This window comes from Melanerpes formicivorus, unplaced genomic scaffold, assembly GCF_026170545.1.
Source record: "Melanerpes formicivorus ecotype bairdi unplaced genomic scaffold, bMelFor1.0.p_v2 SCAF_66, whole genome shotgun sequence".
NCBI classification, from domain to species: domain Eukaryota; kingdom Metazoa; phylum Chordata; class Aves; order Piciformes; family Picidae; genus Melanerpes; species Melanerpes formicivorus.
The window spans coordinates 3,312,288-3,334,007 of record NW_027142418.1 but is presented as its reverse complement, the minus strand read 5'-3'; the positions used below and the strand labels follow the sequence as shown (position 1 = coordinate 3,334,007).

Below are 21,720 nucleotides of genomic sequence, written 5' to 3'. Positions count from 1 at the left end.
CTCTTCCCCCACCTTGTTTTCTTCTCTTTGATGTGTTGCTGTCAGCAGTTGCACTCTTGTGCTTTTTTCCCCTGCTTCAGGCTCTACTGTAATAGTCCTGAGCAACAGATTGGGACACTGGCAGCAGCCTTGTAGGCACTCTGTGTAGGAAAGAAACAACCTCTCCTCATTGAGCAAGGAGCTACTGGACACACTATTACTTAAAAAGAAACTCTACTGGAAGTGGAGAGAAGGACAGCTAGAACAGGAGGTTTATAAGGAAGCTGCCTGAGCAGCAAGAGACCTGGTTAGGAAAGCCAAAGCAGAGTTCGATTTGAATCTAGCCAGGGAGGTTAAAGGGAACCCTAAGAACTTCTACAGGTATATTAATGGGAAGAAGAAGACTAGGGAAGGTGTGGGCCCCCTCAGAAAGGAAACTGGTGAAATGGTCACAAGTGATGAGGAAAAGGCTGAGGTACTCAATAACTTCTTTATGGGGTGCTGGTGGACAAGAAGCCCAACATGAGCTCTCAATGTGTACTTGTAGCCCACAAAGCCAATCAGATCCTGGGCTGCATCAGGAGAAGTGTGGCCAGCAGGTCAAGGGAGGAGATGCTCCCCCTCTACTCAGCTCTGCTGAGACCCCACCTGGAGTACTGCCTCCAGTTCTGGAGCCCCTATTACAAGAGGGATATGGACATGCTGGAAGGTGTCCAGAGAAGGGCCACAAGGATGATCAGAGGGCTGGAGCACCTCACCTACGAGGATAGACTGAAGGAGTTGGGGCTGTTCAGTCTGCAGAAGAGAAGGCTCCAAGGTGACCTTATTATGGCCTTCCAGTATCTGAAGGGGGCCTACAGGAAGGCTGGGGAGGGACTTCTCAGGATCTCAGGTAGTGATAGGACTAGGGGGAATGGAATGAAGCTGGAGGTGGGGAGATTCAGGCTGGAGGTGAGGAGGAGGTTCTTCCCCATGAGAGTGGTGAGGCCCTGGAATGGGTTGTCCAGGGAGGTGGTTGAGGCCCTGTCCCTGGAGGTGTTTAAGCCCAGGCTGGATGAGGCTCTGGGCAGCCTGATCTAGTGTGGGGTGTCCTTGCCCATGGCAGGGGGGTTGGAACTAGATGATCCTTGTGGTCCCTTCCAACCCTGACTGATACTATGATACTATGATTCCAGCTTCCTGTGGACAGAGATTATCTGAGCTATGGTAGTAGAGAGACACAACTACAGCTGAGTCTCAGTAGTGTGCCAAAGTATCTTCAGGAGAATGAAGAAAAAAGTAAAATAAATGTGTGCAAGAAGAAAAGCATTTTGAGAACCTACTTGCTGTAAATCTCTGAGACCTTCCAATGCTCTTCTGGTTTAGAGCAACTAATTGGGAATTTCTTATCAAAGATCTCCTGCACTATAAGAACATTCTCTGCTCATTACCTGACATGAGATTTGTACAGTGATGCTGAACAATGAGCTAGGATTTGGCTGCTTGTTACATTTCTCTATATGCCTGTGGGGATCTTCTTGAAGGTCAAGACTGAGGAGCCTGTACCTGCAGTCTGGCTTCAACTCAGATAGGGAAAACATTCAGGGGCATTTATATTTAATGTCCTTTAGCATTGTAAATGTTGGGGCCTATATTTTAGGCAGTCGCTGTAGTTTAATATATTTCATTAGATGAAATCTGGAGCCTGAACTGGACTTTCATGTTGTTTCAACCTGTCTGGTAAGACTAATCCACTTTGATAGATATAGACAGGGATGCTGGGCAACCAGAGCCCACCCAAAGAGGTTGTTCAGTGACCTTCTCATAGAATCATAGAAGGGTTTGAGTTGGAAGGGACCTTAAAGACCCCCTAGTTCCAATCCCCCTGCCATGACCAGGAACACCTTTTTCACTAGATCAGGTTGCTCAAAGTCCTGTCCAGCTTGGCCTTGCATGCACCAGGGAGAGAGCATCCAGAACTTCTCGGGACAACCTGTGCCAGTGCTTCAACACCCATATAGTGAAGAGTTTCTCCCTGACATCTAACTTAAATCTACCCTCTTTCAGTTTGAAGCCATTGCCCCTTGTCCTATCACTACATGCACTTGTAAAAAGTCCCTCTTTACAGCTTTTTTTGTAGGCCCCTTGTAGGTAGTCCCAGAACCTTCTCTTCTCTAGTCTTATCAGCCCTAAGTCGTTCAGCCTGTCTTAAATGGTGGAGGTGCTCCAGCCCATTGATAAGCTTTGTGGTCTCCTCTGGACCCACTGAAACAAGTCCAAGTCTTTCTTATGCTGGAGGCCCCAGAGCTACCTTTCCTCTTTAGACAGCTCCTGTGAGACCACCATCCTTTTCTTTCACACCAGGACTAGAAGGCAGGTGCTGTCCATCTCATTCTCAAGCAGTGCCAAGTTGCTTTCTTAGGTACTGGACACCTCGTGGGTGGTAAAGTTTGAACAGCTTCCCGTGACAATGAGTGACAGGCTCTGTAACAAATTCCATTTGCCTATTTGCAGATATTTAGCAGGATGGCAGAGGTCTCTTAAACCCAATTTTGTGGCTTTTATTCATGCAAAGCACACTGTACCTATAGACATAGCGAAGGCAGAGGTCTGTGTATCTATGGGGCAGCCAAGGAACAAACTGTCCACATGTGCTGTTCTTCCAGCCCTGATCTGAGCAGAGCTTTCTTACACATAAAAAAACCTTGCAGTTTAGCTCTCTGTCAGCCAATGAAGATTTTGGCCTCCTTGCTTAGGCTGCCAGTTAAAGCAAAAGATGATGGATTTGTAGTGCGAGGGCTGAAAGCAAATTCACAGAACTGTGTCAGAAGGAAGGTGAAAACATTTGAAGCTTTTTACTCTCCAAATGATTTTCCTAGCAAGTCTGAACATTGAATTGTAGCAGAGGTCATAAACATTTATTTAAATGGAGAAATTGAAATGCATTAAACCTAGCAATGTGGTCTGCCCTTAGCACCTCTTTATAGGGGGATTTTGAGTTTAATCTTGAAATAGGGACTACTTCATAAGCCTTGCTTAGGATTTTCCTTCCTCACAATGTGTAAGCTCTTGAAGTTCCTTAAAAAAGAAAGCAGACACTCCTAAGTGATGAATATGCCTCAGTGTGGTGATGATTTCATTTTCTGTTCCACATAGCAAGTAATGCTTACAGCTCTACATTCATCAATCTTTGCTTGAACTATGATTTATATATATATATCTGTTTGCTTGTTTGTATATTTTTGCTTCAACCAGCATTTGCTGCCATGAAGCTAACTCAATGCAAAAGTAGACTGAGGGTTGTGGGGTGGTTTTGTGTTTTGCCCTTTTTTTCCCCCCCCTGTATTCTTGAGTTTTGTGGTAGGTTGTCATCATTTTGTCCTCTTCTTCCCTGCACTGAAGAGCAGCAGTGGGAGATGTTGACATCCATCACTGACTTCCATTGCATTGAACAGTTCTAGTGGCAGAAAATTGAAACAGACCTTTGACCATTTCTATGAAAAGAAACTGTGTTTCAATAAAGGCTGTAAGATTAATCTGAAACCCAGGACTGTAATGCTGTGGTTCACATCCTATGTATTATCTGCTGTTCCTGCTGGAGTATTGAAGTTCAGACCCCCTCTTTTGTGCTTGCTTGAGGTAAATATCCATAATTGAGGGCTAGGTTAGGTTTGATTTCTTGTGTAGTTGTAATGTGTAATTAAGAAGGAAACCTGCTTCTTATATTCCACTTAAAGTACCTTAGAATGTATTTTTTCCTAGCCAATATCTATGTAGAGATTAAATCAGCTTCCTTTATATATGGACATGGTGACTTAGTGATGAGGAGAATTTTGGGGCTAGACTCCCCTTTCTGGAAAAGGAATTTGTCACCTAGCCAGAAAAATCCCTCCCGTGGTGCTGGCTGCTGCATTTCAATCTCCACTCCTTTCTGTCTCCCCTCTCTATGCACAAGTGCTGTTCTCCCATGTTACCTTCTAAACACCCACCAGCTCTGCTCTTGCCATCTCATTTCCTTGCTCTCCTTGCTTTGTTTAGTTCTATTCTTGGCTCCAGCTCACTTCTGAAGTGGATGCAAAGTGCACTTGTCCTTGTTTGTGCTTTCCCTGTTGTGTAGTACCTAACACACCTCTTCAGTGAAGCATCCTCTCTAGTTTATGACTCAGTTTAACATGCTGTAAAGTATTGCATGGGTTTGGTTGCTGGCCACCTTGGAGAAGGCCTCTAGCTTTCTGTGCTGGCCTTACAAGAGAGTGTGTTGGCTGAGGAAACACATTCTGCTTGTGAGCTTTGCCAGGAGACAATTTGGAAAACATTTTCTTGATTTTCCTTATCTTTCTGAAATAAGGAAAGGTCCTCCCTAGGCCACTCACTCCAGGAAGGATATTGACTTGCTGGACCATGTCCAGAAAAGGGCAATCAATGAAGGTGGTGAAGGGTCTGGAGGAAAGATCTGGTGAGGAGCAGCTGAGGGAACTGAAGTTGTTTAATCTAAAGAAGAGGAGGCTGAGGAGAGACCTCATTGCTCTCTATGACTCCCTAAAATGAGGTTAGAGCAGGCAAGGGTTGGTCTTTTCTCCCAGGTACCAAATAATAGGACAAGAGGAAATGGCATCAAGTTGAGTCAGGTGAGATTTAGGTTGGATATTAGGAAAAAATTCTTTGCTACAGGAGTGGTCAGGCATTGGAACTGGGCTGCCCAGGGAGGTGGTGGAGGTACCATCCCTGGCACTGTTCAAGAAACCTGTGGACATGGCACTTATGGACATGGTTTAGTGGCCATAGTATTGTTAGGTTAGGTTGATGGTTGGACTGAATGATCTTGGAGATGTTTTCCTACCAAAACAATTCCATGATCCTATGATCTCAGGACAGAAAAGTCCATGTGGTTACGAAGGCCAGTTTGAATTTTGAACTCAGTGACCCGTGTTGTAGACTCAACTTGATAGCATCAATGAACAGTGGAAGAGAACAGAAAAGATGTATTCTAGACATGTGCTTAGCTTTGAAGTGGCATTTGCTGTTAGTTCAGTGGTTAAGTACATGAATGATGCCTTTTTTCCTGACTGCAACTTTATACAGACACATCTGAGCACCTGCACAAAATGTCATTAACTACAAGACTCCTGAGAATAAATATGGGAGGCTCATATCTACAAAGAGAATCACAGAATCACCAAGGTCTCTTCCAGAGACCTCAAAGATCATCAAGTCCAACCTGTCACCACAGACCTCATGACTAAACCATGGCACCAAGTCCCACATCTAATCCCCTCTTGAACACCTCCAGGGACGGTGACTCCACCACCTCCCTGGGCAGCACATTCCAATGGCTAAGAGCTCTCTCTGTGAAGAACTTTCTCCTCACCTTGAGCTTAAACTTCCTCTGGTGCAGCTTGAGACTGTGTCCTCTTGTTCTGGTGCTGGTTGCCTGGGAGAAGAGACCAACCCCCTCCTGGCTGCAACCTCCCTTCAGGTAGTTGTAGACAGCACACAATTTGTATTCAAAGACAGTTTGTATTCAAAGACAGATTCCTTCCTCTCCTCTGAAGTTTCATTGACTTCAGTATTGTTATACAACCTTGCTGTTTTAACTGGAGAGGCTCAAGATCTCAATACCTCTAAAGGAACCCACAATACAATCTCTTTTTATTGTAGTGAGCCTAACCCCTTTGGAGAAGAGCTCAAGCACATTCCCAGGTCCCGTTTCAAATAAGCAGGTGCACAAACGTTGCCTTGGACAGGACACTGAACTCCACGTTCCCATAATCATGGAATAAACTGCACAGTCTCACTGTTGCCAACTGCACCCAAGAAAGAGTCCTCAGAGCTTTTATTTGAATGACTCAGTTCCATAAACTTCTTGTTTTCCCCTCTGCAATATTTCATTCTGAAATTAAAGGTTCCAGAGGGCCTCTTGATCCAGGCCTCATGGTACTAATTTTCCCTGATTCTTTTCTGACAAACATGCCTTGATCTGTTTACTGCCTTTCTATGCTCACAGACTGCTTTCCCTTCGTTCTACTCCATGTCTTCCTTACATCTCACTTTCCTCACTGTTTACACATTTTGTCAACACCTCTTTCATTAGCCAATGTGTTTCTCGTTGCCAGAGGCCTTGCTGCCCAACTTTGCAAGCCCAGATGAAATGTGGTTTTTATGTCTCTTAAGTGTGATTCTCTTCTAGTTTTGTTTTTGTTTTCTTAAATCTTGCTTCTCTAACTCTTGTGAAAAAAATCAAACCAACCCAACACAACAACTTGTAATCCTCTCATGGATGCAGTCTGGCAATTTGTAAGTAATTTGCTCTGCCTGCAGTTCTTCCAAAGGCATGAGGTTTTTATTTAAGACTTATTACTGCATCCTGTAAAAGCCTTTAATGGTTTGTACATCTCATCAGATGCCATTCTGATGTGACAATATTCCAGCAGTCAATTGCAGCAGGGAGCTGGGGTTGTTTAGCCTGGAGAAGAGGAGGCTCAGAGGAGACCTTCTTGCTGTCTACAACTACCTGAAAGGAGGTTGTAGACAGCAGAGGGTTGGTCTCTTCTCCCAGGCAACCAAGAACAAGAGGACACAGTCTCAAGCTGTGACAGGGAAGTTTAGGCTTGAGGTGAGGAGAAAGTTCTTCACAGAAAGAGAATTGGAATTGGCCATTGGAATGTGCTGCCCAGGGAGGTGGTGGAGTCCCCGTCCCTGGAGGTGCTCAAAACAGGACTGGATGTGGCACTTGGAGCCATGGTTTAGCTGTCAGGAGGTGTTAGGTAATAGGCTGGACTTGATGATCTCTGAGGTCTTTTCCAACCTGCTCGATTCTGTGATTCTATATGATTCTATGATTACAAACTGAAAAGGTGCCTTCCAGAGACAGTAGAGGCTGCAGGAGGGGTGCAGAATCCAAAGCTTTGGAAATTCTGGATAAAATGGAGCAGACATCCAAATGGGGAAGGGTCAGGTTTAGTAGCTCCATCTCAATAAAGACAGACAAGCACTGTCTGAGGGTGAGGAAATATCAGCTGTAGTTAAAGAGATGCTGCTAGTACCAGAGTAGTGGGTTGTGCAGCAGGACTTGAATGAAAAAGTGCACTGAGGGAGAGCAGATCAGGTTGGTGAGGCAGAGATCATCACCACCACCTTCTGTGAGGGCTTCAAAGAGGGTTAGGCAATGACTACAGGCTGTGGTCGCAGTGGCTGGAGAGGTGTTGAACAGAAAGGGACCTGGGGGTGCTGATTGACAGCTGCCTAAACATGAGCCAGCAGTGTGCCCAGGTGGCCAAGAAGGCCAATGGCATCCTGGCCTGCATCAAGAATAGTGTGGCCAGCAGGAGCAGGGAAGTCATTGTGCCCTGTACTCAGCACTGGTTAGGCCACACCTTGAGTGCTGTGTCCAGTTCTGGGCCCCTCAATTTAAGGACATTGAGACACTTGAAGGTGGCCAGAGAAGGGCAATGAGGCTGGGGAGAGGCCTCAAGCACAGCCTTGTGAGGAGAGGCTGTGGGAGCTGGGGTTATTTAGCCTGGAGGAGGCTCAGGGGAGACCTTCTTGCTGTCTACAACTACCTGAAGGGTGGTTGTAGCCAGGAGGGAGTTGGTCTCTTCTCTGATGCAACCAGCACCAGAACAAGAGGACACAGTCTCAAGCTGCACCAGGGGAAGTTAAAGCTGGAGGTGAGGAGAAAGTTCTTCCCAGAGAGAGTTGTTAGCCATTGGAATGTGCTGCCCAGGGAGGTGGTGGAGTCACCATGCCTGGAGGTGTTCAAGAGGAGATTGGACGTGGCACTTGGTGCCATGGTTTAGTCATGAGGTCTGTGGTGACAGGTTGGACTTGATGATCTTTGAGGTCTCTTCCAACCTTGGTGATTCTGTGACTTCTGTGTTACAAAACTACCACTTGAACACACTTGAATACAGGGTCCACATAAGTTATCTTTCCATTCATAGTCCAACAGTGTTGCCTTTGGCTTTGCATTGCAGTCATGGAAAAGTACTGGAGGAACATCAAGTTCCTGTGTCAGTTCCCATCCTTTCTGTATTCTGTTCGTGTCCCAAACTGATTTGTAGGCGATGTTTCATTGTTCAGTTGCCATGTCAAGCTTGGAATTGACTTTGAATGTTTGAATACTTCCATTAAGTTGTCTGTCAGCTCCTGCTGATAGAAAGAAGTACGTAAGCTACAGTCAGCAGCCTCTGCCCCTTGATTCTCCTGTTAGGTATCAAATAGCAGATCCAATCTGTATGCACTCAGCCTTCTGGAAAAGCATTTAATGTTTACTACAGCAGGACTGGAGAAACACACGCCAGTCGCAGCCAGGAAGCAGACAAAGAGCATAAGAAGAGTAACAGAGAGCCTTCCCTTATTCACAGTCAGTGAAAAAAACCAATTTAAAGCCACAAAGACAAACACAGGAACTGTGTTTAAAATACAGGTGTGGTGAAAACTCTTGGTTAAACTCTGTGGACTCTGTGTCAAATGTATCCTCCCAGGAGGTGCAGGGAGGTCATTCTGCCACTGTATTCAGCACTGGTTAGGCCACACCTTGAGTCCTGTGTCCAGTTCTGGGCCCCTCAGTTTAGGAGAGATGTTGACTTGCTGGAAGGTGTCCAGGGAAGGGCAACAAAGCTGGGGAGGGGTTTGGAGCACAGCCCTATGAGGAGAGGCTGAGGGAGCTGGGGTTGCTTAGACTGGAGAAGAGGAGGCTCAGGGGAGACCTTCTTGCTCTCTGCAAATACCTGAAGGGAGGTTGTAGCCAGGAAGGGGTTGGTCTCTTCTCCCAGGCACCCAGTGACAGAATGAGAGGACACAGTCTCAAACTGCTCCAGGAGAGGTTTAGGCTGGATGTTAGGAAGAAGTTCTTCACAGAAAGAGTGATTGGCCATTGGAATGAGATGCCCAGGGAGGTGGTGGAGTCACCATCACTGGCAGTGTTTAAAAAGAGATTGGATGAGGCACTTGGTGCCATGGTTTAGTTGATCACATGGTGTTGAGTGAGAAGTTGGACGCGATGATCTTGAAGGTCTTTTCCAACCTGGTTAACTCTGTATTTGGATAACCTGCAAGAGACCTCTGCAGGTCATTAAATGTGTGAGGTAAATGAAATGAAACCAAAACTTTTTTGTTTAGTTTGTTTTTTGCTTTTATGTAGGAAGCCTTTGAAATACTGTAAATCTTTTTTCACTCTAATTTGGATGGGACAACAAGCTAGAAAAGTCTTCTGAGAACTGAAACACTTTCTACTGCAGCAACATAACTACTCAACTCTCATAGAATAGAATAGAATAGAATAGAATAGAATAGAATAGAATAGAATAGGACTAGGGGGAATGAAATGAAGCTGGAGGTGGGGAGATTCAGGCTGGATGTGAGGAGGAGGTTCTTCACCATGAGAGTGGTGAAGCCCTGGAATGGGTTGTCCAGGGAGGTGGTCGAGGCCCCGTCCCTGGAGGTGTTTAAGACCAGGCTGGACGAGGCTCTGGCCAGCCTGATCTAGTGTGGGGTGTCCCTGCCCATGGCAGGGGGGTTGGAACTAGATAATCCTTGTAGTCCCTTCCAACCCTGACTGATACTATGATAGAATAGAATAGACCAGGTTGTGTATCAATCGTGCTCAACTTTCTCTGTTATGATTCTTGCTTTCCTCACAGTAAAAGCCAGATATTTAGCCCTGAAATCAAGCATCTTATCTCACCACAGGAAAGACCCCCACCTGCAGTGCTGCATCCAGCTCTGGAGTCCACAGCATGGACCTCTTGGAGCAGGGCCAGAGGAGGCCAATGCTATCATGAAAAGGCTGGAGCCCATCAGAAAGACTGGGACAGACTTTAGAACAGGGCCATTTGTGACAGGACAAGGGGTGATGGGTTAAACTAAAAGAGGCAGATTCAAACTGGAGAGAAGGAAGAAATGTTTGACACTGAGGGTGATGAGACCCTGGCCCAGGTTGCCCTGGGAGGTGGCATGGGGATCCCTGGAACCATTCCAGGTCAGGTTGTTTGGGCTCTGGGCAAGTTGCACAAGTCCCTGATGAGTACAGCAGGGTTGTACTGGATGGGCTTTAAAAGTCCTTTCCAACCAAACTAGTCTGCAATTCTGACTGTAGGGAGAAGGGAGCTTGCCTTTGTACCTGAAAGGGAAGATCCCAGCATTGAGGACCCTGTCTGCATTATTTACTCTAGTGTGCAACGCACAGACAAGTACTGGGAATCTCGGGAGCACTTCCATTGAAAGCTGTATTTTGTCAGCTCTTAGTCTTACAAAGGAATGGTTTATGTACATGGTAGGATGAAATATTACTCTGTGTAAACATTTGATCAGTGTAACAACCCTGGATTTATTCTTTCTTCAGTTGTCTGCTTTTGAGTTACACATGGTCAATGAAAGCTGGCAGCAATGCTGCATGTTCAGATATGAGAAACACAGAAATTTTGTATCAGAGAATTAACCAGCCTGGAAATGACCTTCAAGATCATCAAGTCCAACCTATCACCCAGCACCATCTAATAACTAAACCATGGCACTGAGTGCCTCATCCAGTCTCTTCTTAAACGCTTCCAGGGCCAGTGACTCCACCACCTCCCCAGGCAGCCCATTCCAATGGCAAATCTCTCTTTCTGGGAAAAATTTTTTTCTCACATCCATCCTAAACCTCCCCTGGTGGAGCTTGAGACTGTGTCCTCTCATTCTGTCACTGGTTGCCTGGGAGAAGAGACCAACCCCCACCTGGCTACAGCCTTCTTTCAGGTAGTTGTAGACAGCAAGAAGGTCTCCCCTGAGCCTCCTCTTCTCCAGGCTAAACAACCCCAGCTCCCTCAGCCTCTCCTCACAGGGCTATGCTCCAGACCCCTCACTGGCGTTGTTGGCCTTTTCCAAACACATTTGAGCATCTCAACATCCTTCTTAAATCGAGGGGCCCAGAACTGGACACAGGAATTTCACCCCTCAGCACTGAGACACATTTAATGCATTTAGAAAAGGGCAAATTTCTATATGGAAATCCAGAAGTCAACTGGTGTTGAATGGAATTTAGTCACTTTGTAAGGTGCCCATTCCTTAGAGCTGTGAATGATGAGTTAAATCTCAGCTAAAGTGTTGATTTTTTCATGGCAGGAAGATTAAAAGTTGTTCAGAGTTTCCCTAGCCCTTGTCTGGTTGGGTGAAATTGAAAGTGATCTGGTTTGCTCCAGTGAGTTTTGTTACCATTTTAGCTGTTCCCATGAAGAGGGCCAGTTGGGGTCCTTCCACTGTCAGTAGAAGCAAGCCTTAAATTGGGAAGAGGACAAGTAATGCACACAGTAAAGGGGGAAAAAAAATCCTTGAGGGAAAAAAAGGTTTTATACTAATAAAAAGCTCAGTGGTGCTTCCCTAATAGGGAGCAAATGTACAGGGAAATGTGAAGGGTGTCATTGCATGCAAATCTTCTTCAGCCTACCAGGGAATTCCCCACTGGAATGGCAAATGATCTCTATCCTTCAGCCTGGAGAGAGAGATTAGGAGCTTGCTGGAATTAAAGGTCACACAAAACACCATCTGGAGCTATTAATTTTAAATTTCATAACTAATTATCTTGGAGGAAGAAGTTTGTGAGGTTTCTTCAGGAAAAGAGCTGAGCCTGGCAGGGGTGACATGTGTGTAATTAAAACGCATTGAGATTCATCTCAAGTGATAAATAAAGCCATTATTCAAATCTCTATGAGGCTGGCAGATTTATTTACTTTCTTTTTCTTTTCTCTGTCACTGTGGGCTGCTTCCTTACAGTGCAGTCTGTGCAGGCAAAGGTATAGTGTTCCACTTGTAGTGTGATGCAACCTCATAAAGCTTTTAGGTGAAACCAAAGGGAAGCAGTGTCTCTTTTAACTTGGTTTTTCTTCTTCTCTATGTCCTACTGTGTTGGAGAGGAGGAAAAGTGCAGCTGATGCTCTCCTGTTCTTTTATGGAAGAGCAATCTGTAGGCCTAGATCTCAAACCTTTTAATCCTAGGCCTAGATGTGAAAGCATTTGATCTCTAGGAGCAGAGGGAAGAGCTGGCATTGCAAAGAAGGTTACCAAATTCCACTGTTGTCCTTTTAAAAACATAATGTGAAAAGCACAGGGAGCTGAGAAGCTCTCTCTCTTTGAGCTGAAAATATGATGCAGCATTTGAAAATGAGAAGGAAGACCAGCTAACTAAAGTAGGAGCTGCAAGAACCTTTTCCCATGTTTCTGGTTTTTTTCTTAAGGTGCTGGAAAGGGTAGTGGTGTGTGGTGGTTTGAGCCTTAGCTGGTAGTTAAGAGGTCAGTTGGGGGCAAGGCTGAGAATCCCTCCCCTGTTCCCCCCTCCTCTTTCCCAATAGAGAGGAAAAGAAAGGGAAGGAGCAAATCCACCAATAAATAATTTGGAGATAGCTTGGAAATAGAGTGGTAAAGAATTTTCTTTAAACAATATATGTATATATATATGTGTGTGTGTGTGTGTATAAAAACAATAAAAGGAAGGGTTCACAAGGATGGATGGGGAAAGTACCTATGCAAAACCAGTCTTTTGAAGAAGTGTGGATGTAGTGGGGAGAAGGACCAGGCCTGACCACGTGGCAGAGAAGCAGGGAGCCAGCAGCAGTCCTTGTCCAGGCAAAGGCATGGGCCAAGAGAGCTAATGGCTGCAGTGTCCTCCTTTTTACAGGCTGGCTGGACAGAAGAGCTTGGCTCCCTCCACTTTTTTTATTAGAATTAGAATAAACCAAACCAGGTTGGAAGAGACCTTCAAGATCATCGTGTCCAACCCATCAACCAATCCAACCCACCCAAACAGCTAACCCATGGCACCAAGCACCCCGTCAAGTCTCCTTCTGAACACCTTCAATGACGGCGACTCCACCACCTCCCCGGGCAACCCGTTCCATAGTGCAATCACTCTTTCTGTATAGAACTTCTTCCTAACATCCAACCTGAACCTCCCCTGGCGCAGCTTGAGACTGTGTCCTCTTGTTCTGGTACTGGGTGCCTGGGAGAAGAGACCATCATCAGCCTGTCTACAACCTCCCTTCAGGTAGTTGTAGAGAGTGATAAGGTCACCCCTAAGTCTCCTCTTCTCCAGGCTAAGCAGCCCCAGCTCCCTCAGCCTCTCCTCATAGGGCTTGTGTTCCAAACCCCTCACCAACTTTGTTGCTCTTCTCTGGACTCGTTCCAGCAAGTCAACATCCTTCCTAAACTGAGGGGCCCAGAACTGGACACAGTACTCGAGGTGTGGCCTAACCAGTGCAGTGTACTTGACACCCACCCCTCAGATTTTGATAGACATTGATCAGATCTCCTCTGTCTTCTGACTAATCAGCCCCAGGGCTCTCAGTCCCTCTTCACAGGGGAAGTGCTCAAGTCCCCTAATCATCCTCATGTCTCTCCAGTGGATTCTCTCCAGCAGGTCTCTGTCTCTCTTGAACTGAGGATCCCAAACCTGCACACAGTATTCCAGGTGTGGTCTTAGCAGGGCAGAGTAGAATGGGAGAAGAACCTCCCTAGCCCTGCTGGCCATACTTTTCTTGATGCCCCCCAGGACACTATTTGCTCTCCTGGCCACAAGGGCACATTGCTGTCCCATGCAGAGCTTGCTGCCCACCAGCACTCCAAGGTCTTTCTCCATGGAGCTGCTTTCCAGCAGGGCAGCCCCTGACCTGTACTGCTGCCTGTTGTTATTTTTTCTCAGGTGCAGGATTCTTCACTTGTCCTTATTGAACATCATGAGGTTTGCCTGCACCCAGCCTGTCCAGGTCATGTTGGATGGCAGCACAGCCTGAGGTGTGTCAGCCACCCCCCAGTTTTTTATCATCAGCAAACTTTCTGAGGGTTCACTCAATCCCCTCAGCCAGGTTGTTGATAAAGATACTGACCAAAACTAGACCCAGTACTGATCCCTGGGGAACACCACTGGCCACAGGCTTCCAAGTTGACTCTGTGCCACTGATGACAACCCTCTCAGCTCTGTTGTTGAGCCAGTATGTTCATCCTGTTTGTAAACTCTCTGTAGCTTCCAAAATCTCCAGGGTACAGCAGGATTTTCTGAAGTGGCCTCTATTCAACTGGTGTGTGTTTGGTTCAGCTGCTCAAAAGGAAAATGTAAAAGATATGGTCCAGATCACACCTAAAAAATCGATAGGAGGTCATTAAACCATAAATGAAATTCTTTCATAAACTGACCTGTAGCAAGCAAGGGAAATAAGAAATATTTCTGGCAGTTTAAGGGTGCACAATCAGAGTGGCAAAATTCTGTGTGAACTTGGGTTGAATTTATGAGATTGCCTTTTTTTGAGGGAAACAAGTTAGACAAGAGATGCCTAAAGTGGTAAACACAGGGCTGAAGCAGCAGCCCAGCAGGGGTAAAGGACAAAGCATTCCCCAGACCTGCAGGAAATCTGCCTCAGGAAATCCAAACCTATATTTCCTACATGCTATTTCAAAGCTTAATGAGGAGATTAGAGAGTAATTCAGAGTGGTAGATGTCTATTATCTGTGGCTGGTACTATTTTATTTTAAGTAAACAAGCATTTGCTCCTATTAATCTGAATTATAGCTTGCTTGCTTCTTGAGTGGATGCCACAACCCCTACCAACAGTATCAGCTTCTCACTGGTTGTTGCTTGCTTTCAGTGAAAACAGAGACTAGAATAAGGAGAGAAACACACAGGACATACAATTGCTTGTAAAGTTGCTTGTTTAAAGATAGGTAAATAGATTTACTTCAAGGTAAGAATTATTTGGTGGAAGTCATGTCTCTACTGGGCAGTATTTGCTTCTGAAATTTTGAGGCTGGATCTTGGATGAGAACAGAAACAAACAGTGAGTTGTCAGGAATCCTGTTTGCAAACCACCTTATTTTGGGAGCTGTGATAAATATTTCCTATCCTTGAGGCCTGCTTTGTACTGCACACCATCTCACTAGGATGTCTTCATCCTTTTTGCTGCAAACTACTCATCAGGGAAGTATTTTCCACTGGGCTTCAAAAATCACAATATGTTTTACCCAACCTAAGTAAACACCACCGAATTAAGCATGCTCTCCATGCCAGCTGGAAATGGGATGCAAAGCTTTCATCATTTTTTTTTCCCACCCCCCCCCCCTTTTAAACAGTTTTTGCTATCCCTGCCCCTTAAATTGCATTAAGAGGGTAGGTGTTTGATCAAACTGCATTATGGACAGAGTTGTATTGTTCTTTGCTTTCCCCCCCACCTCCTGTGTGTAACTAGCAAATCCCACTGTTCAAACGCTCCTTGTTTATGTCTCATGTTGGCATAATGACAATTCAACACATCACAGGCAATGTACAAGCCAGAGCTTTAGAGTCCTGAAACAATAGTGGTCCTTTGACTGCCAAAGCTGTCCTGCTCCCTAGAAACCTCCATCGCTGAGCCCTCATTTCTAGAGTCAGGTTTTGAGCTGTTAAAACAGAGGAGTTGATCTGCTCAGGGAAGAGAAAGAGCAGCCACAAAATACATTTCTATTTGTTAAAGAATTCTTTGTCCTTTTTGTGTTTAAATGTAGTTTTGCTTTCCATGTTGCTACAGTCTGGTGTGTAGGCAGGCTGGATATGACAGAGGAAGGCTCCAGAAAGGAACCATTAATACCAATGGCAATAACATGTGGCTGTTTAAAGCATCAGCATCTTTGCTGATCATGGAAGAAGGGTGGTGTAGCTCTGGTACAGGGCTAGACCCTAGGAAATGAAAATTCTCTTAGTTGTTCTTCACCTACCTTCTTACATTGTGATATAGATTTGGTGGTGCTTTTGTTGGGGATGGCCCTGCTGAGTGCAGGGGGGTTGGACTAGATGACCTTTAAAGGTCACATCCAACCCAGTATGTTCTATGATTTAATGGATTTAAATGGGAAGAGGGGAGATGTAAACTGGATGTTAGGAAGAGATTCTTTCTAGTGAGGGTGGGGAGACACTGGAACAGGTTCCCCAGGGAGGTTGTGGATGCTCCCTCCCTGGAGATGTTCAAGGCCAGGCTGGATGAGGCCTCGAACGACCTGGGCTAGTGGGAGGTGTCCCTGCCCATGGCAGGGGGGTTGGAACTAGATGATGCTTAAGGTCCCTTCCAACCCAACCCATGCTAGGATTCTATGTAGTTACTGCTTTTTCTCCATTTCCCAGCTTTGCAAAGTTGCTTTCCAGTGTCAGCGAGGTGCTGGAGGCTAAATGAATGCAAACTAAATTTGATCTCTAGATGAAAGGTGGTAGAAAATGCAAAAGTAGATAGAGCTTTAAATACATAGGCTCTCAGTTATCTGAAAACCAGTGTTCTAATACATTTCCTTTTCTGTGCATGGGAAGGCTTAACTCTTAGAATGTTCTTTGTTGCTCTGTGAGTGCAGTCACGGCTAGGATGGATTACAAAGGTGTGTGTGGGAGAAAGGAAGGGAGAAGGTGGATAACGTCTGTTTGCTGAGCTCATGAAACGTGAAATATAAGGAGCAAAACAACAATATGAGCTCCTTTGACAGCCTGTGGTTTTCCTCCTAAGCTCTTTCTTTTGTTTTGCTTTATTTTACAGTTTGCCCAGCTGGTGTCTGTCTTCAAAACGTTGGGTCCAGAGAAGTTCCCTTTAATTGAGCAAACGTTCTATCCGAATCACAAGGAAATGGTAAGTGCAAAACCCATTGTTCCTTTTCTTCTTACTGTGCACCACTGGAAAGAGCTTGCCCCCCTCCACTTGACACCCACCCCTCAGATATTGATAGGCATTGATCAGATCTCCCTTCAGCCTTCTCTTCTCCAGACTAAACAGCCCCAGGTCTCAGTCTCTCTTCATAGGAGAGATGTTCAAGTCCTGCAATCACCCTTGTAGCTCCCTATTGGACTTTCTCCAGCAGATCTCTGTCTCTCTTGAACTGGGGAGCCCAAAACTGAACACAGTATTCCAGGTGTGGTCTCAGCATGGCAGAATAGAGGGGCAGAAGAACCTCTCTAGCCCTGCTGGCCACACTTTTCTTGATGCACCCCAGGACACCCAGGATGTCCCTGCTTGTTGCAGGGGGGTTGGACTAGATGGCCTGCAATGATGCCTTCCAACCCAAACCATTCTGTGCAAACTCTCCAGATACCTGTGGGCTGAGTTTGGAGCTGAGCAGGCCAGAGGTACTGCGATGCTTTGGCTTCTTCAGCTTCTTCTGCCACATGGTGATCATTTGTAGTGAGGCTCTAGGCAGCAGTAAAAGGCAAACAAAGAAAGATGCCATCCCTTTGTGTAAAAATGGAGCTGCTTTAATGAAACACGTTTTGAAACAGAAACATTCATCTCAGACTGATTAAAACTATACAAAATGCCATCAGGCTTTCTGCACTCGTTGCTGGTTGAGTCATATCTGCAGCCTTTCCCTCAGTAATTAGTTCCCTTTGTTTCACTACATTCCCACCTCTCATGTTCTCTGTCATGAAAAAAAAACCACCAAGCCAACCCACCAAAACCCCAGCCAGCTTTTTCAACAGAACTGTGGGACAAGTTAATTAAAACTTCAGTGGAACTCTGAGGAAAAGGCAATGAAGTTTGAGGTGGTGTTTTTTCCATCCTTCACCTGCACAGTCTCCCTCCTCTGTTCTTTTCTCTACCCTTATCCTAAGTCATGTGAGTCATTTCCAAATTAAAAGCAAATGCTGCACCAGGCTGGATTTCTACTCTAACCTTTTGCATAATGCATACACAGCTTCCAGAAGTAAAAATACAATGCTGTAAAAAATAATCTGCTGTTGATAATACATCAGTGCCACTGGAGTCAAGATCTTGAGAGGAAAAAAACATATTTGGAGTTGTTGTATTGTAGTGAATCCATTTCATAATCATTTCCAGTGCTGGATCTCAGGGAAAATAAGCCATCATTCTGTTTTGTAGAGCTTTTCATCATAGTAGTGTCATAGTATCATAGTATCAGTCAGGGTTGGAAGGGACCATAAGGATCATCAGCCTGGTCTTAAACACCTCCAGGGACGGGGCCTCAACCACCTCCCTGGACAACCCATTCCAGGGCTTCACCACTCTCATGGGGAAGAACTTCCTCCTCACATCCAGCCTGAATCTCCCCACCTCCAGCTTCATTCCATTCCCCCTAGTCCTATCACCACCTGAGATCCTGAGAAGTCCCTCCCGAGCCTTCTTGTAGGCTCCCTTCAGATACTGGAAGGCCACAATTAGGTCACCTGGGAGCCTTCTCTTCTGCAGACTGAACAGCCCCAACTCCTTCAGTCTGTTTTCTTACCATGTTTATTGAGATGGGTAAAAACAATTGAAAAATAGATATCTTTGCACTGCCCATTGTGGGAGGTTTAGCCAGCTTTATGCTCAGGCAGGAATGAAACTGGATGGCCATTCATTTTAAAGCACTTCATATGGGACACTTTATGGCATGTCAGGCCTAAAAATGTTTTTTAAAGTGATTATGGCATACAATGAATATTACAGTCCATAAATACTGCAGGCAACATTTCACAAGGTGTGTACCAAAGGCAGTCTGAGCTGAGTTAGTTGAGTTTAAGGCCTAATTGCTATAAAACTGAAACAGAAAACAGAAAACATCCATTTGCTGCAAAGTGGTACTCAAAAGACACCATTACATCAAAATGGATTTGGAAACAATTGCTGCACTGTGCATGTATTGAATATTAATTAGCCACGTGCTTGAGTCTGACTCTGGATGGTTATTAAGCTCTTGCAGGCCGGTGTAGGAGTTGGTTCGGTTTGACCTGAGGACATGAGGCTTGGGATTGAAATTAGTAATGTAGTAACTGCACTGACAGCAGATGTTGGCTGCAAAATCTATTCCTTTTTGGAAGAAGAAAAGCTTTTCCATTTTATTTCTGTAGGTTGGATATTAGGAAGAATTTCTTTACTGAAAGAGTGGTCAGGCATTGGACCAGGCTGGCCAGGGGTGTGGTGGAGGCACAGAATCACCGAGGCTGGAAGAGACCTCCAAGAGTCACCATCCCTGGAGGTGTTCAAAATTGAGCACTTTGGGGCATGGTCTAGCAGTCATGGAGGGATTGGGTAGAAGGTTGGACTTGATGATCTTAGAGGTCCAGATTAGCATTAGGTGATGCTTTTTTTTTGTCTTTAGCAATACAGGATAGGAGCAAAGTTTTACATCTGGAAGCATAAATATACAGTGTCTCAAATCAGGGTTGTATATTAAACCAGCAAAACTGATTTGCAGTGAATAAAAAGAGAAACATTGGCTGTTAAAGGGCATGAATTGCTCAAAGGAATAATGGCAGGCCTCCCTGTTTGCTTTCATTAGAATTGTGACATTTTAGCCAAAATAAAAGTGATGAAGAATCTTTATTCTCACAAGAGTGTTTCCAAACCTTTCAGTATGGATTCATGCAGTTGTCAAAATCAACATTAGAAAGGTGAACTGGATTGATCCCCAAAACCATTTATGCAGGTGGGTTTTTTTGCAAGTCTGTGTTGTATATCCAATCCAACCTATCTTGGGATGTGCCAAGTGTGACCCTACGACACCAAGATACATGGGAGATGCTTAATTTTATGTCCAAAGTACTGCTTCATCAAAGTCAATGGTGTTAGAGCTGCCTCTGCACTTACAGATGTGCTTATGTTCTGTGCAAGCTGAAGTCCCAATGCTTTCATAAGGATTGGATAACAAACAGTCTAAAGGAACTATGTGGAACACTGGAGCCTTGAACCCTTGGACAGTAAGAGCTCTGATTCCTGATGAGCCCACAGGCTGGAAATGTCCCACTGCGGTTAGCAGGAATGAGCAAAGTGTTTGCATTAAACCTTTAAATAGACCAAATCTAACCAAACAGGACCAGAAAGGCCCTAAATCTCTGCCTGTTGTTCTAAATTCTCACATGAGGAACACATGAGAGGGATTCCAAAACTGGAATGAAGGGAAAGGAACCCAGTGGAGAACACTGGAGAGAAAAAAGTATGCCGGAACTGGCAGCTATTAGAGATTCATACCCTACGTGGTGGTGCTTATCCCATTTCTGGCACACAAGCAGTTGGACAACTGTCTGAACTTTGGCATTTACTGATGTCACTTCTCAAGTCAGCTCACACTGTGAGCTGAATTGCTTTTGTACAGTTAAGATATTTGTGAGAGTGGTTACTCACTACTCAGTTCAGAAACGACATTAAAAATAGCTGGTGATGCTTTCCTAGTGTAAGTTCATAAGCTCCCAAATTCATGAGGACAGAGTATGGGTAGTCATGAATGAAACATTCATGAATGTGAATGTAAATAATGAAATATGGTCAAATATTTGAGAGCTGTTTAAAAATCACCTGTGGTGTAAGTTACTCAACATCTAGTGCATAGATTCTCACATGAGTTTCTAAAGCCACGGCTCTAACAAGTGCTGCAGTCCAATGACCTGGTCACATATAGAGAGAGGCAGTGTCAAGCAATGCAGCTGCCATGGGGATGGACATGCTGCTTTCTGTAAATGTAAGCACTTTTAGACTGTCATGATTACTGTGGGTTCCCTAAAATGCTGAAGCATTGGAACATCTCTTGTCGTTCAACAAGGTGTAGTTGGTCCATAGGAATACTGGATTGGGTAAGAGGATTTTGATTATGAAGGAGGTTTTAACTTCCTTATCAATGCCAGTTACAGCTCTCTAGGTAAAAGTACAACATGAGTAACATGCAAAATATGGAGCACAGATTGTTTTAATCACAGAAGTCTTCAACTTGTTTCAAGAGATAAGGAAACAGAGGGATTTTGGAAGTCTTTCTTACAGCACATAGTTATAATACTTTACATATACACTGTACAATAATTCTTTTGTATCAGAAGACTTTCATACAGGACAAAAAAAAAATAGTTCTATAAAACATTCTGTAGTTCATCAGAGAGATTTGGAATAAAACATGGGGCTCTCTTACTCTGTAGGTTAACAGAAAGAGGGGAAAAATTCAGGCAATTCTTTTGTTCTTGCACATTCCTATTGGTAAAAGGGAAGCTTGTTATGCCGGAGAGGACACAGAGGACCATTCTCAGCTCGAGCCTCTCTGTACAAAGCATAACTTTACAGAGTAGCTACCTCCAGGAGATTTGTTCCTCCTCTTGCATGAGTGCCAATTCCATGGGCTCGTACTTTAGCTGTACAGGACAATCTGTGTTTGTTTCTAAGCAACAGATACATTAGACGATGGCAGTTCGAAGCTGTGAGCGTGCAGTGTTTGATGGAATTAGACTCCAAGGCTTTTTAGGAAGTGATCATTTTAAGGTTCACTGATATCAATAAACTCTTTCTCTGGCGGAGGACCACCTCGGTACCAGCTGCAAGTGCCATCACTTCTCTTGATGCAGGCATAGTGCTTGGCTTGGTGCCCGTATAGCTTCCTTTCTATCAGCCAGTCTGTCCACAGGCATTCATTTGGGGCAGTGATTGAGCAGGGCACCATGTAGCAGGTAGTAATCTAAAGATGAAATAATATGTTAGTTCACAGAATCCCAGAATCACTTCATGGTGGGGGTTGGATGGGACCCCTGAGAATCATGCAGTCCAGCCCCCTGCTAAAGCAAGGTCACCCATAGCAGGCTGCCCAGGATCACAATGTCCAGGTAGGTTTGGAATCCCTCCAGAGAAGAAGACTCCATAACCACTTTGGGCAGTCTGCTCCAGGGCTCCAGCACCCTCACAGCAAAGAAGTTTCTTATGTTTTGGTGGAACCTCCTGGGTTCCAGTTTGTGCCCACTGCCCCTCATCCTGTTACTGGTTCCAGTATTTCAGTCTGAACACACTGCAAAGAGCCCAGCTCCATCTTCTTGCCCTC

General features: G+C 45.0%; 2 protein-coding genes across 2 annotated transcripts in view; one reads left to right on the top strand and one right to left on the bottom strand.

Moving 5' to 3' along the window:
- Positions 1 to 21,720, top strand: part of SYN2 (synapsin II) — a 250,442-nt gene that overhangs the window by 116,658 nt on the left and 112,064 nt on the right. The window contains exon 5 of the mRNA XM_068162676.1: positions 16,476 to 16,565. Coding sequence (XP_068018777.1) covers positions 16,476 to 16,565 — 90 coding nt within the window. The remainder of the gene's footprint in view (positions 1 to 16,475; positions 16,566 to 21,720) is intronic.
- TIMP4 (TIMP metallopeptidase inhibitor 4) overlaps positions 19,770 to 21,720 on the bottom strand; it is a 39,623-nt gene continuing 37,672 nt past the window's right edge. The window contains exon 5 of the mRNA XM_068162675.1: positions 19,770 to 21,363. Coding sequence (XP_068018776.1) covers positions 21,166 to 21,363 — 198 coding nt within the window. The 3' untranslated portion in view covers positions 19,770 to 21,165. The remainder of the gene's footprint in view (positions 21,364 to 21,720) is intronic.